The sequence below is a fragment of the Marmota flaviventris genome, chromosome 9 (genome assembly GCF_047511675.1).
Source record: "Marmota flaviventris isolate mMarFla1 chromosome 9, mMarFla1.hap1, whole genome shotgun sequence".
NCBI classification, from domain to species: domain Eukaryota; kingdom Metazoa; phylum Chordata; class Mammalia; order Rodentia; family Sciuridae; genus Marmota; species Marmota flaviventris.
In genome coordinates this window covers 101,605,266-101,617,547 of record NC_092506.1, presented here as the reverse complement: position 1 = coordinate 101,617,547, position 12,282 = coordinate 101,605,266, and the positions used below count along the sequence as shown (strand labels likewise).

At 54.6% G+C, this 12,282-nt stretch overlaps 2 protein-coding genes across 2 annotated transcripts; one reads left to right on the top strand and one right to left on the bottom strand.

The window, feature by feature from the left end:
- Nucleotides 1-993: 993 nt before the first annotated feature.
- Nucleotides 994-2,472, bottom strand: Apoc3 (apolipoprotein C3). Its single transcript, XM_027930475.2, has 3 exons — nucleotides 2,415-2,472; nucleotides 2,148-2,271; nucleotides 994-1,117 (listed from the first exon to the last, which is right to left on the bottom strand). The coding sequence occupies exons 1-3, from the start codon at nucleotides 2,467-2,469 to the stop codon at nucleotides 994-996; spliced, it is 303 nt and encodes a 100-aa protein (XP_027786276.1). The 5' UTR covers nucleotides 2,470-2,472.
- Nucleotides 2,473-8,272: 5,800 nt separating this feature from the next.
- Nucleotides 8,273-10,718, top strand: Apoa4 (apolipoprotein A4). Its single transcript, XM_027930763.2, has 3 exons — nucleotides 8,273-8,321; nucleotides 8,641-8,767; nucleotides 9,728-10,718. The coding sequence occupies exons 1-3, from the start codon at nucleotides 8,273-8,275 to the stop codon at nucleotides 10,716-10,718; spliced, it is 1,167 nt and encodes a 388-aa protein (XP_027786564.1).
- The last annotated feature ends 1,564 nt before the right edge of the window (nucleotides 10,719-12,282 follow it).

Below are 12,282 nucleotides of genomic sequence, written 5' to 3'. Positions count from 1 at the left end.
CTGAGCAGAATATGGACAGCTGGCCCAAGCTCAATGTCTGGCCCTGGCATTTGTTACAGGGCAAGTGCCTTTACCTCTCTGAACCTTGGCCTTTTATCTGTACAGTTGAGGCCTGATCTGTGGTCCCAGATCTCTCTCATGTGAACATCTGTTGGGGCTGGGGGACACAAGGAACAGCCCCTGTTGGAGGTGACCTTGTGTTCCTTCTTGGTTCTGGTCCTAGGGGGCCAATCAGTTCAGCTGTAACAATGACAACCATTTACTAGGCATTTCTGATGTGCAGGTGCTATGCCAAATGCTTTCAAACAGTGTTTCATTTCATTTTCACAACAAATCAACAATGGAGGGGTATTTATTGTATCCATTTTACTGATAAGAAAGTGAAGCTGATATGAAGTGGTGGAGCCAGTACTAGAGCCAGTTGTGTCTTACTCCAACCACTACCCCATCCCACCTCCTTCCCTTAAGTGTGTTTCAGAAGACCAGGTGGCCCTGGCAGTGGAAGTCACCTCCACAGTTCTGGGGAACACACACCATTTCAACTCTGATGATGACATAAAAGTGCTAGCCGGGCATAGAGCACACATTCAAGTCATGCTGTAGAGCACTTGACAGTGATTACAGAATCGTCAACTCTATTCTCCTGTTTGATCTTCCATACAGGAAGATCATCTTCCAGGCAGACCCAGGCAGGGTGAGTAGGGCTATTCCTACCTCTCAGGTGAAGAAACTCAGGGCAGGGGGCACTGGTCCCCAGGCCCACCCACAAGAGAGCCCCAACTCATTCCAATGCCCGAACATGCATGGCACACAAGGGATATCCCACTCGCGGCAGCGTCTAGTTCAACTTTATTGGGAGGTGGCATGCCTGGATGGGGCCAGGGGGTGGGAGAATACTACCCCTTTAAAGTAACCTTCAGGGGCAGCCCAGGAGGCTGCAGAACCCAGGGAACTGGCAGGATGGATGAAGAGGCGGGCATGGAGCAGGAGATCTCAGAAGGCCTCCAACGACGGAGTTGGGCTGGCGTCGGGGGTGGACTCCCAGAACCCGGAGAACTTGTCTGTAAATGTGCTCCAGTAGTCTTTCAAAGAGTTAATGCCACCATTCATCCAGCCCCTAGGGGTAAATCATTACGAAGGAAAGAAATGGACCTGAGAGCTTGTTCATAGGCTATAGGACCCCCCCACACACACATCCCTGCTGGCTGTCCTGGCTACCTACTCTCCTTCACCCAGCAACACCCCTGAGACCTCAAGCAGGGACCACCTACAGTTCCCACCCCAAGAAGAAGAGATGCAAGGTGGATCTGCCCAAGTCAGACCCCACAGTTCCCCAGGTTGGAACATGCTGCCCCTCCCCCCACTGCAAACCCTAGGGACAAGTCTTGGATGGGGAGATGTGTGAAGTCAGGGGTGCTGTTGTATTTCATGCAAATGGTGTCCCCAGGACCCATACAACCTAGTGGCTCTGAGCAGGTGGGCAGAAGGAGGCAGTCTCTCATTAGATAAATCATTGGAGGATTAATTAGCTGTATAGTTTGGGCCAGGTCACCTAAACTCTCTGAACCCAAATTGTCTTATCTGCAAAGTAGGGGGCTAATACCCACTCCACAGCTGAAGCTGAGGACTAAGAACTTTTGCAAATGCCTCTGCTATACAAATGTGGCCAAAGCCAGCAGAGTGCAGGCTGACTGAGGAGAAGCTGAGGACTCATAGGTGGGGCAGACTGTAAGAACAAGGGCAGACTTCTGCTCCCAGACAGACACTGGCCCCAAGGCTTGGAACAGCAGGAGTACATCCTGACACCCCAGGCCGGAGATGGCTCAGGTGCAGCTTCCTCTATCCCAAGGATAATCAGAAAAGGAAAGTAGACGTGAGGGCTAAAATGGGCCACCTAGGGCTGCACTGGGAGAAAGAAAGGAGACAGAGGAAGAGAGTCTCCCCCCCCCCACCCCCGTCATCTCTCCCACAGCCGCCTGCAAAGGCCCCGTGAGGGAGCAGGGAGGCTCAGTCAGAGAGGCTCAGAGAGGTGGAGGCTCAGGAAAGCTGGAGAGCTACAGTACTATCACCACAGCCCCTGCCAGGACAGGGTCAGGTGGGGATGAGGGAGAGAGGGCCAGGGGTGGGAGGAGAGCCAGTGCGTGTACCTGGCCCGCTGGGCCATCTCAGAGTCCTGCACTTTGGTCAGTGCATCCTGGGCGGTCCTGGTGGCGCGGTCCATGTAGCCCTGCATGAAGCTGAGGAGGGAGGCATCCTCGGCTTCAGTCGCTCCTGCCGGGAGAACAGGACTGGGCAGAGGCAGCTCAGCCTCCAGGGCTGGCTCCTGGCTCCTGTGTGCTCACCGCCCACGAGGGCTCAGGATACCCAAGCCACCTCCCACCCTGCTCCAGGCCCAGTCCCCTCAAGGTGCTTACGGGCAGAGGCCAGGAGTGCCAAGAGGGTCACAACAAGGAGCACCCGGGGCTGCATGGCGCCTCTGTTCCTGTAGGGAAGTATCCTGTGAGGGGCACCTCTGGATCTTCCCTGGACATGGCATGGCCACTGAGGTGTGACCTGAGCCAGTCAGCAGGAGAAGCACCTACTCCTCAGCTAATATGGACTCCGACTTGGGACTCTGGAGACCTAGGCCCTGGGGGGTGGGACGGCTGGTGGGATGCTGGAGAACTCCACTCTCCAGACTGGGGATCAGGACACCTGGGGCCTGACTGCTAATATGCTGAGTGACTAGGGGAAGATTGCTGTCCTGCTGCAGGCCTCAGACTTCCTCTCTGGGGAGGACTGGTACGGAAAGGTTTCTTCCAGGCCTAAGTGTGCAAAGTGAGGGACAAGTGTGCAGACTGGTAGCCAGCTCCAGCTGCAGCTCTGCCACCACCCTGTGAGAGGCTTTGGGCAAGTGACCTCCCCTTTCTGAGCCTCCGTCTTCCCGAAGGCACAACGAGGGTGGGGGACTCCTGGACCCCTGAGGCTTCCCAGGCTCTGGCAGGCTGCTCTCCAGGCCAATGCTGGGGGCATGGAGCCTCCTCCAGCCCTCTCTATCCTCTTCCCGCCCTGGCCTCCTCCCCAGAGGTATTACCTGGAGAAGCTGCTTCTAGGGATGAACTGAGCAGACAAGCGAGAGGGTTCTGACCTGTTTTATATTGTCAGGACAGGTGAGCAGGCACCAAGGGCCTAATGAGCTGGGCAAAGGTCACCTGCTGACCAGGGCCTGAGGCAGGGAGGCCAGCTGCAGCCAGCTGCCAGGAGAGTTGAGAAATCCCTTGGAGGTTGCACCCATGCTGTTCTGTCACACAGCAGCAAGCCTGCTCAGCCCCAGGTGGGCCTGGGGAGACCCCATTCCCTCCCACAGGCTAACTCCCCAGGGAGAGGCTGGGCAGAAGGGACAGAGCTAAGGTTAAAGGGACAAGCCAGGGGCTTTGGGGCCATCTCAACCCTTCACTCTTGAGTTTCCAGGCCTATCCCTCCCTCCTCCAAGTCCTGACAACAGCTGGAGCCGGGTGGGGGTGGGGGGATGGGGGTTGATTCTTTGGACTTGGGAGCCAAATGGGTTGGGATGGTGGTGTCTGAAGGGAAGACCCTGAAGAGCAAGTGGAAGGGCCTGTGTGGGAGGCTGAGTTCCCCAGCCCCCAGCCCAGCACCTCCCCAAGGGGCTTCCATCTCTTGCTGCTCTCCCAGCAGCCTTCATGGCTGAGCCAGAGCAGGAGTTGGTGGGAGAGGGCCAAAGCCTGCCCTGAGCCCAAGGCCTCTGCCCCTCCCTCCTCCCATGCTCCTCACCTTGCCCTCTGGACCCACTGGTAACACCCCCTGGGACAGAAACAGCAATCATGGCTGGGGCCCTTCCAAGCCAGGCAGCTGGGACCAATGCTCTCCCCGGGGCTTCAGGCTCCTGAGTCCCCTGGCCATGTGGCATCTGGGAGGAACAAGGGATGGGGAGCCCCATCAGCAAGGGAAAGGTATGGCACAGAGGGCTCTATGGAGCTGTCCAGGAGAGGACTCATGTTTCAGGCCTGCAGCCAGGATGACAGCATCAGGGGACATTGTCTTCTGGATGCTAGGTCTTTGGAGCCAAGAAATTTCAGGTTTAAATGATGCCTTGGGCACGACTTATATAACCCAGGGCTAGATCTAACATCTCGAAGTCCCAATTTTCTACTCTGTAAAACAGGGATAGAATCTGGATTTCCCAGAGTTGTGAAGAGAAGCTAATGAGCACGTGCAAAGCAGCTGGTCTATGGAGGGGGCTCCGCAAACCTCTGTCCTCCCTCCCGAACACTGTGTCCTTCCCCAGACAGTCCAGTCTGAAGGCAGGAGGCATAGAGTAGAAATAGGGCCTGCTTTAGATAGGCAGCCATCCTCTGAGGAGGAAGTAACTTGCCCCATAGAGCAAAATCAGAGGCCTGAGGAACTGGCCTGTCCTACCCTCAGAACCCTTTACCTATGGCTACAACTTGAAATTCCGCTATGAGAGATTAATTTCTTTAAGACTCTGTATTCTGCTACCATGCAAGTAGTCAGAATCCTGATAATTAGGCATTGACTCCATTTTATTTATTTTTATTTGTTTGTTTGTTTTACATTTATTTTTTAGTTGTAGTTGGACACAATCTTTATTTTATTTATTTATTTTTATGTGGTGCTGAGGATCGAACCCAGAGCTTCGCATGTGCTAGGCGAGCGCTCTACCACTGAGCCCCATCCCCAGCCCCTTGACTCCATTTTATAGGTAAGAAACCTAAGGCTCAAAGGGGTATAGACCCACGCATAGGCACCTGGCCTAGCAGTGGCAGGACAGGGAACTAGAAGCCAAGTCTTTCTTCAGACATGACTTTAGTCTGGCTGGTCCTAGGTGATCTGGAGAGATGAGACCCTGAGTGACTTAGTGGTCACCCACAGATCTGAGCAAACTGTTTCAGCTTTCTGAGAGCAGAACTTGGGGACAGAGTGGGGAGGGAAAGAAGGTGATTAGAGGTCACTGAGTATTAGGGAAGGCAGAGAGGCTGCTGTGCCACTGTCCTCTTCTGTCCCAGCCTGTTCCTTACCTTGGTAAAGATCTGATACAGTGGGTATCAGATCTCAGGGCCACTGAGCCCAGGGAAGTCAGAAGATGTGGGCAGAGAGGCCCTGCTGGTTGGTGCTGAGTTGGATGGAGAACCAGTTGCCCCATTTAGCAGGATGCAGAATGAAGCCTGGGACTTGATCTCTTTCAGTGGGTCCTGTGCCCTCCAATGGGTCCAATCTGGGCCTCAGTGGTGGCCTCTTGATGGCAAACTTAAGCTGCCTACCTCTCATGCCTCCCTGGGAAAGAGGAGACTGTTCTTGGCCCCAGGTCCAGGTCCAGAGAGAAGCTGGTGGCAGGTGGAGAAAAGGAGGGGCTTGACCAGCTGAGATGCTCCTCTAGAGCTGGGATGACCATCTCCACTTCTGCTTGGGTCCAGGGGAGGCTAGTGCAGGGGCCCCTGGGATCCATGTCCCTGCTGCCAGGCTGGGCTGTGCAGCCTGATTCTGCCCTGTCAGCCAGAAGCCCTCCACAGACCTCTCTGCTGAAAGTCTTCCCCGTACCCCACACAGATTCTTCTTGTGACAACAAGAGCTCTCCCTCCTTAGTTCTGCCCTGGAAGGAGGAGGGGTGGCCTAAAGCAGACATGGGGACACATATTCAAGTGACTTGAGGGCCCCTAGCAGAGCCTGTCCCTGACTGGGCCTGGGCTGCCTGCTCCCGATTCTGACCTCTGGACTGGGCCCTGCTGCATTCCCAGGTGACAAGAGGTGACTGTATGTAATGCCCAACTGTCAGTCAGTCTCATTGCCGCCCCAGCCACGAGGACCAGAGAGGGACTTTAGTCCCCAAAAGTCCCCACCAGCCCTGGGTGGTGCCCTGTACTGACTCTCAGGCCCAGGCATGGCACGGGGCTCTCCTTTTCTTCCCACCACCAACGCAAATCATCTCTGGATGGACACAAACATGGTCACAGACACTGGGAAGTAAACATGAGCATTCCTAGTGTCACCACAGCATGCTGGGAGGCAGCAGGCCCCTGCCCCATGGTGTGGATGCACATCCAGCCAAGCCAGTCCCCTAGCTCTGGGCCCAAGTTTTGTGCCCACAGATGATTCAGAGATGGGCACACTTCTAAGAATCTGTCCATATCCTGGCAGGTGCCCCTGATCACCCCCAGCCAGCCAGACATTCCTAGTGTGGGTTCACCTGGGCAAAAGGTGAGACAGAAGCACCTCTGGACCTGTCCCACACTGGTGGCACCTGCTGCTTGGACTCTGGGTCCAGGAGGTCAGACTGTGGCTGAGGTGTCTTTCGTGATTCATTGCCCTCCTCAACTCTTGCACAGGGGGAGGAACGGGGGTTCTGAGCACTGATCTTTGTACCTACTCCAGGCTGGACTGTGCCTGATTCAGCCTCAGGCCTGGGATTAGGTCAATGTTATAGGAAGCCTTTTAGGGGCAAAACACAGCTAACATTTAATGAGTACCTACCATGCACCAGGTGCTGTTGTAAGCATTACACAGATTATCTCACTGAATCTCACAACCTAGGAGGAAGGTACTATGATTATATCTCATGGAGGCAACTTGAATTCAGAAAGGTTGTGAGACTTGCCCAAGGCCACACAGATGGTCTGTGGTGAAGCCCATACACAAAGTGTGGGAGCCCAACTCCAGAGTGTGAACTCAACAACTACTGACTGAGCATAGGCTGCTCCAGGAGGGAGTGAGCTCCCAGACATGAGAGGCAACTGTGGTAATGTACAGAGCACCGCAGGGAAATGGGGACCAGGCAGAAGGAACACTGCCATCAGAGGCCTTTTAGCTCTTTTCAACCCCATGAGACTCCAAGCCATTTCTAGAATATAAAAAAAAAAAAAATTGAAGATGTGGTAAATCAGACTTGGCACATTCGTGGTCTACTCTTGTTGCTCTTGGTTTACAAATAATCAGAGCCCACCTATGTGCCCAGCGTCCACTTGTGGGCAGCAGCCAGCAATGCAATACGATGAGTGTCATCACATAATCACGGGGGTGGGGGGGGGTGGATGAGCACTAACACAAAGGCCTGTGCTTTCCCCGCCATGTCATCTTCTCAGATGTCTTTCTGTGATTGTGCAGAAAAATTGCAAGAGGTCCACGTAAAAGACCTCCTAGCAGCAGCGGCACCTCCATCTTGGATGGGAAGGTCCTCAAGCCTCAGTTGCTGCAATTCTTCACAAACTGAATGCTCCTGCCCGGGGCATGTGGCTGGAGGTGCAGTGGGCAGCAATCAGGCCTCGGGATGTCAGGATGGCCCTGTTCTTCATCATCCTGCCTCTAGCCACCTGATGACCCTTGGAGGGTGAGGTCTCGCTCTGCCACTCTCTTTAGAGGAGTGAACCTTCCAATGCACTCCCCCTTTGGTCCAAATCAGGAAAACAATATTATTATTAATAATAACAACTAGTTGTCAGCACTTTCTCTCTACCAACCAGCACCCACTTCACAAGCACCATCTCATTTAATATACTGAACAACCGAGGCTCAGGACTTTGAATAAGTAGGCCAAGGTGGCACAGCTTGGCAGTGGTGGGGCATGAAGTAAACTTATACAATTTACCCCCCTCAGTACAGGGACCTGCCCACTCCACCTGCCTGCCCAAAGGCTGTTGTGGCACCTCCTCCTTGAAGGACCTGGATAACAGACCTAGATCTTAGCTCCCTGCGCTGTCTCCAGCCCTGCATGGGCTCTGTCCAGAGTGTGGTCCTCTGAGACGGAGTCAGGGTTGGTGGCAGCTGTGGGGGTAGGGGGCTGTCTCTCCTAGGGCAGATAGAAAAGATGAGGACCTTGTTCCCCCAGCCTGGCTCAGAACCAGATCTGCCAGCAGGACCTCTAGGGCATCAGTCCTGGCTCAGGGGCTCCCTTAGGCCACATTTCTCCCATAGCTTCTGGCTCTCCTCCTGCCCTTCTGCACTGGGTGGGGCCCAGCTCAGCCCAGCTTCTTCCCACCACTGCCTAAGCCCTGGTCTGTTGTCAGCTTCCACGTAGTCTTAGGGTCACTAAAGTCCAAGAGGCCTCCTAGGAATGTGTCACCTTCCAGCGTGGAGTCACACTGGGGAGGGAGGGAGGGAGGGAGGGAACCCGGAGGGGCTTTAAATGCCTGGCAGGCTCTGAGCTTCAGTCAGTTCAGACACAGCACAGGTGAGCTGTCTGAGGACCTTTCCTGCACTTCCCTCTGATTCCAGGAAGGATCTACTGCGACCGAGACTTCTCCAGCCCAGCAAGGAGCCCAGGATGTTCCTGAAGGCTGTGGTGCTGAGCCTGGCCCTGGTGGCCATCACCAGTGAGTAGAAGCTGCCTTTGGACAGGGCTTTCAGGCTGTACTGTGAGTGGAGCATGGTGGAGAGGCCAGAGGGCACTTCAGAGTGCCTGTCAGTCCCCAGCTGGACATGGTGTCTGCCGGGCTGCCAAGCAGCTCTCTCACAGGAGAGCTGGCTGGTGCCGAGTGGTGGGCTGACACACTGGCACTGGTGCTACTTAATGAGCCCAGAGAGGGAAAATGGTCTGTGCTTCCCCATGGTCATGCAGTCTGCAGCTCTGAACTCATGCAGAGGAGCCGGGAAAGAGATGGGTCCTACAAATAGCTTTCCATTTGCTGCCAGGTGCCCAGGCTGAAGTCAGTGCTGACCAGGTGGCCACTGTGATGTGGGACTACTTCAGTCAGCTGAGCAATAATGCCAAGGAGGCCGTGGAACAGCTCCAAAAGTCAGAAGTCACCCAGCAGCTCAAGTAAGTGGGGTGCAACCTGCAGAGCAGGGCTTCTTAAAGACCACACCATGAGTTGGCAAGTCTGAGCTTAGACCCCAGCACACAGGAACCTCACTGCCCTGCCACTAACTCCCTGCGGGACTATGGACTCTTTGGACCTGGGATCCACAGGTGTAAAGGGGGGTTGGGTAAAATAATTCCCAGGGTATCTTCCTGTATTCATGTTTGAGAGTTTAACAAATGGCCACAGTTTACCACTGAGGCTCATGGAAGAAAGGGAAGGAGGGAAAGGTCATGTGAGCACAGGCTCTCATGAAATCAGGAGAAGGCAAATGGGGGTGTTTGGGAAGCCTCTGGGCACATGCAAGGAAAATAGCATGTATGCTGCTAGAAGTCACTGGCAGAGGTGAAGAAAATTCTATTATGCAATGTGATCCTATATCACAGCATGCCAGGCCTGGCAGGGACCTCAAAGTCCAACCCTACTTCTCAGATAAGGAGGGAAAAGCAAACTTTCTGAGGTCACATGATAGTAGATAATGGCACTCAAACCAAGTGGGAGATCCAGAGATACCAATTCAGTGTAACAACACTCCATTGCATCTATTCCCTCAAATCATGGCACCCTAGAGAGGTCACAAGGGAGAAGATGGGTGGACTCAGTACCCTGCAACACCAATCTGTCCAAGGCAGGGATGTAGAAGAGAGTTTTATACAAATGGACAAGGTCCCCTGTCCCCATTTGGGGATTGAGCCCAGGCCTCACATGCTAGGCAAGTGCTCTACCACTGAGCTACACCCCCAGCGCTTTTTAAAGTTTTATTTTGAGACAGGGCCTCACTCACTAAGTCCCAGGCTAGCGTCCAACTTGTGACCCTCCTGTCTCAGTCTCCCTAGTGGCTGGATACAGGCATGGCCTGAAAAGTTCCTGGTATTTAATGTCAAAAGTAACAATGGCACTCTTGTGCCCTTTCCCTTCAGCACCCTCTTCCAGGACAAACTTGGGGACATGAACACATACGCAAGTGACCTGCAGAAGAAGCTGGTGCCCTTTGCCACGGAGCTTCATGAACGCCTGACCAAGGACTCAGAGAAGCTGAAGGAGGAGATTCGAAAGGAGTTGGAGGATCTGCGTGCCCGCCTGCTGCCCCATGCCAATGAGGTGAGCCAGAAGATCGGAGACCACGTGCGTGAGCTGCAGCAGCGCCTGGGGCCCTTCGCGCAGGAGCTGCACACCCAAGTCAACGCCCAGACCCAGCAGCTGCGCCAACAGCTGACTCCCTATGTGCAGCGCATGGAGACCGTGCTGCGCGAGAATGTGGGCAACCTGCAGGCTTCCCTGACGCCCTATGCCGATGAGCTGAAGACCAAGATCAACAGCAATGTGGAGGAGCTCAAGGGGCGCCTCACACCCTACGCGGATGAGCTCAAGGTCAAGATCGACCAGAATGTGGAGGAGCTGCGCCGCAGCCTGGCCCCCTATGCACAGGATGTCCAGGAGAAGCTCAACCACCAGCTAGAGGGCCTGGCCTTTCAGATGAAGAAGAATGCCGAGGAGCTCAAGGCCAAGATTGCTGCCAATGCTGAAGACCTGCGGCAGAAGTTGACGCCTGTGGCGGAGGACGTCCAAAGCAAGCTGAAGGGCAACACTGAGGGCCTGCAGAAGTCCCTGGCCGAGCTGAGCGCCCGCCTGGACCGACAGGTGGAGGAGTTCCGGCGCAGCATGGAACCCTACGGAGAGGACTTCAACCGAGCTTTGGTGCAGCAGATGGAGCAGCTCAGGCAGAAGCTGGGTCCCTATGCGGGGGACGTGGAAGGCCACTTGAGCTTCTTGGAGAAGGACTTGAGGGACAAGGTCAATTCCTTCTTCAGCACCTTCAAGAAGGAGAGCCAGGACAAGCCCCTGGCCCTCCCCCTCCCGGAGCAGCAGCCAGAGCAGGAGCAGAATCAGCCCACCCCGGTGGAGGGCTGAGCTGCCTCTGGTGCCCCCGACCCACCTCCACAAACACCTGCCCTGCCCTACAACCCGTCTGTCATTCTGTCCCTAAGCATTTCTTGTATGAGCTTGAGGACACATGTCCTGTGGAAAGTGATGCCCCCTCTCACTATTCAATAAAATTGCTGAGAAACTAGCCTCTTTTGGTTGCCATGTGACTCCTTGTGGATGGCCTGAGGTGGGAGGGAGACCACTGCTTGACAGAGCTTATTAGTGGCCTGACAGGAAGCTCTGGGGGACACCAAGTGCTGGGATGGTGAGACTTCAGGAGGGATGGCTGCTGTGGTGGAGAGGGGCGGGTGAGGAGTGCTGTAAGGAGAGGTGGGAAAACGTGTCACACATTCTCCAAAGACAAAATAAAGTCCTAAAGCCAACAGTTACTGAACATCCTCAGTGTACCAGTCATTGCTGTGGACAATGAACAGCTTTTGCGGTGCCGTGTTCCCAGCACTGGCTTTCACACTGAGAGGGACGCCTGGTAGTGCTCGCTTACTTTGGAGAGCTTACTCTACACTCCTGCCTTTTATGTTCTTGCCTTTAACTTATTAAATAAAGTTTAGTTTAGCCTAGCCCACCCCACCCCATTATAAATGTGATTCGTGCTTGCTTGAGAATCTGTCAACCTGTGGCTAAACCCATGGTCTCGTCTAGGGATGCAGGCAAGTCTGAGGAGCAGGGGTGGGAGCCACACTGAGCCTTCAGGGTCCTGGGACACTTTATGCAGCAGCCTCTGGCCAAGTGACCTGCCTGTCTAGAGAAGAAGTTGCAGCCACTGGGGTGAAGGACAGAGAGCTCAGAGGGCCTGAGTGGTATCAGCACAGTCAGATCTGGGCAACTGCAGCCCCTGGGATAGGCCCCATCCTCACCCCCAAAGGCTCAGACTTCCTCAAGGAGGGAGACTTAGGGATGAGCCAGTGGAGGAAACCTTGGCCCCTGAGGACTTGGCATCTTGACCTAGTCTCAGTCTCACTTTCACTCTTCTCCCCAGAGTGGGGACAGGGCCTTCAGAGCTGTCCTGGAAGAAGCTCTGAGCATGCTGCGCGGGGTACTCCTGGGGGTGTTCTGGGGCCTCCTGTTTCCCTCCCGAGGGTGGTGGCTGCAGAGGTTCTGGTCCTCACGCCAAATCAAGTGTCTGCCTCTTGGTAGGGACATGTGCTTGGCACCAGGGTGTGAATTCTGGCTTCTTGGCTGCCTACTGGGTGAGCTGGGGCAGATAATTGAACTTCTCTTGGAAGGTAGGAATGATGATTTCCAGCTTGGAGAGTTGTTCTGAGGTGCTGATGAAGCAAGATCTGTTAAGCACCTAGCCCAATATTTGGTGCAGAGTAAACAGGCAATAATTGGTATCTATCTTGCTGCTGGAGCACAATAGAGGCCAGATCTATGTGATCTCCCCTTCCTGTGTAACTCCTCACCCCAGCTCCAGGCCATGCCCTCTAACATGAGGCCACCAGGGCTGGCCAAGGGCAGACCCCCTGATTCTCTCTGACCCCAGCTGTCCTCACTCCCAGTAAGGTGGTGCAATGTCTCCCTCCACTCC

Coding starts and splice junctions, on each gene's coding strand:
- Apoc3 (XM_027930475.2), bottom strand. CDS start 2,469: ATGCAGCCCCGGGTGCTCCTTGTTGTGACCCTCTTGGCACTCCTGGCC. Junction 2,272..2,414: donor GGCACTCCTGGCCTCTGCCC/GTAAGCACCTTG, acceptor TTCTCCCGGCAG/GAGCGACTGAAGCCGAGGAT. Junction 1,118..2,147: donor GAGATGGCCCAGCGGGCCAG/GTACACGCACTG, acceptor ATTTACCCCTAG/GGGCTGGATGAATGGTGGCA.
- Apoa4 (XM_027930763.2), top strand. CDS start 8,273: ATGTTCCTGAAGGCTGTGGTGCTGAGCCTGGCCCTGGTGGCCATCACC. Junction 8,322..8,640: donor GGCCCTGGTGGCCATCACCA/GTGAGTAGAAGC, acceptor ATTTGCTGCCAG/GTGCCCAGGCTGAAGTCAGT. Junction 8,768..9,727: donor GAAGTCACCCAGCAGCTCAA/GTAAGTGGGGTG, acceptor CTTTCCCTTCAG/CACCCTCTTCCAGGACAAAC.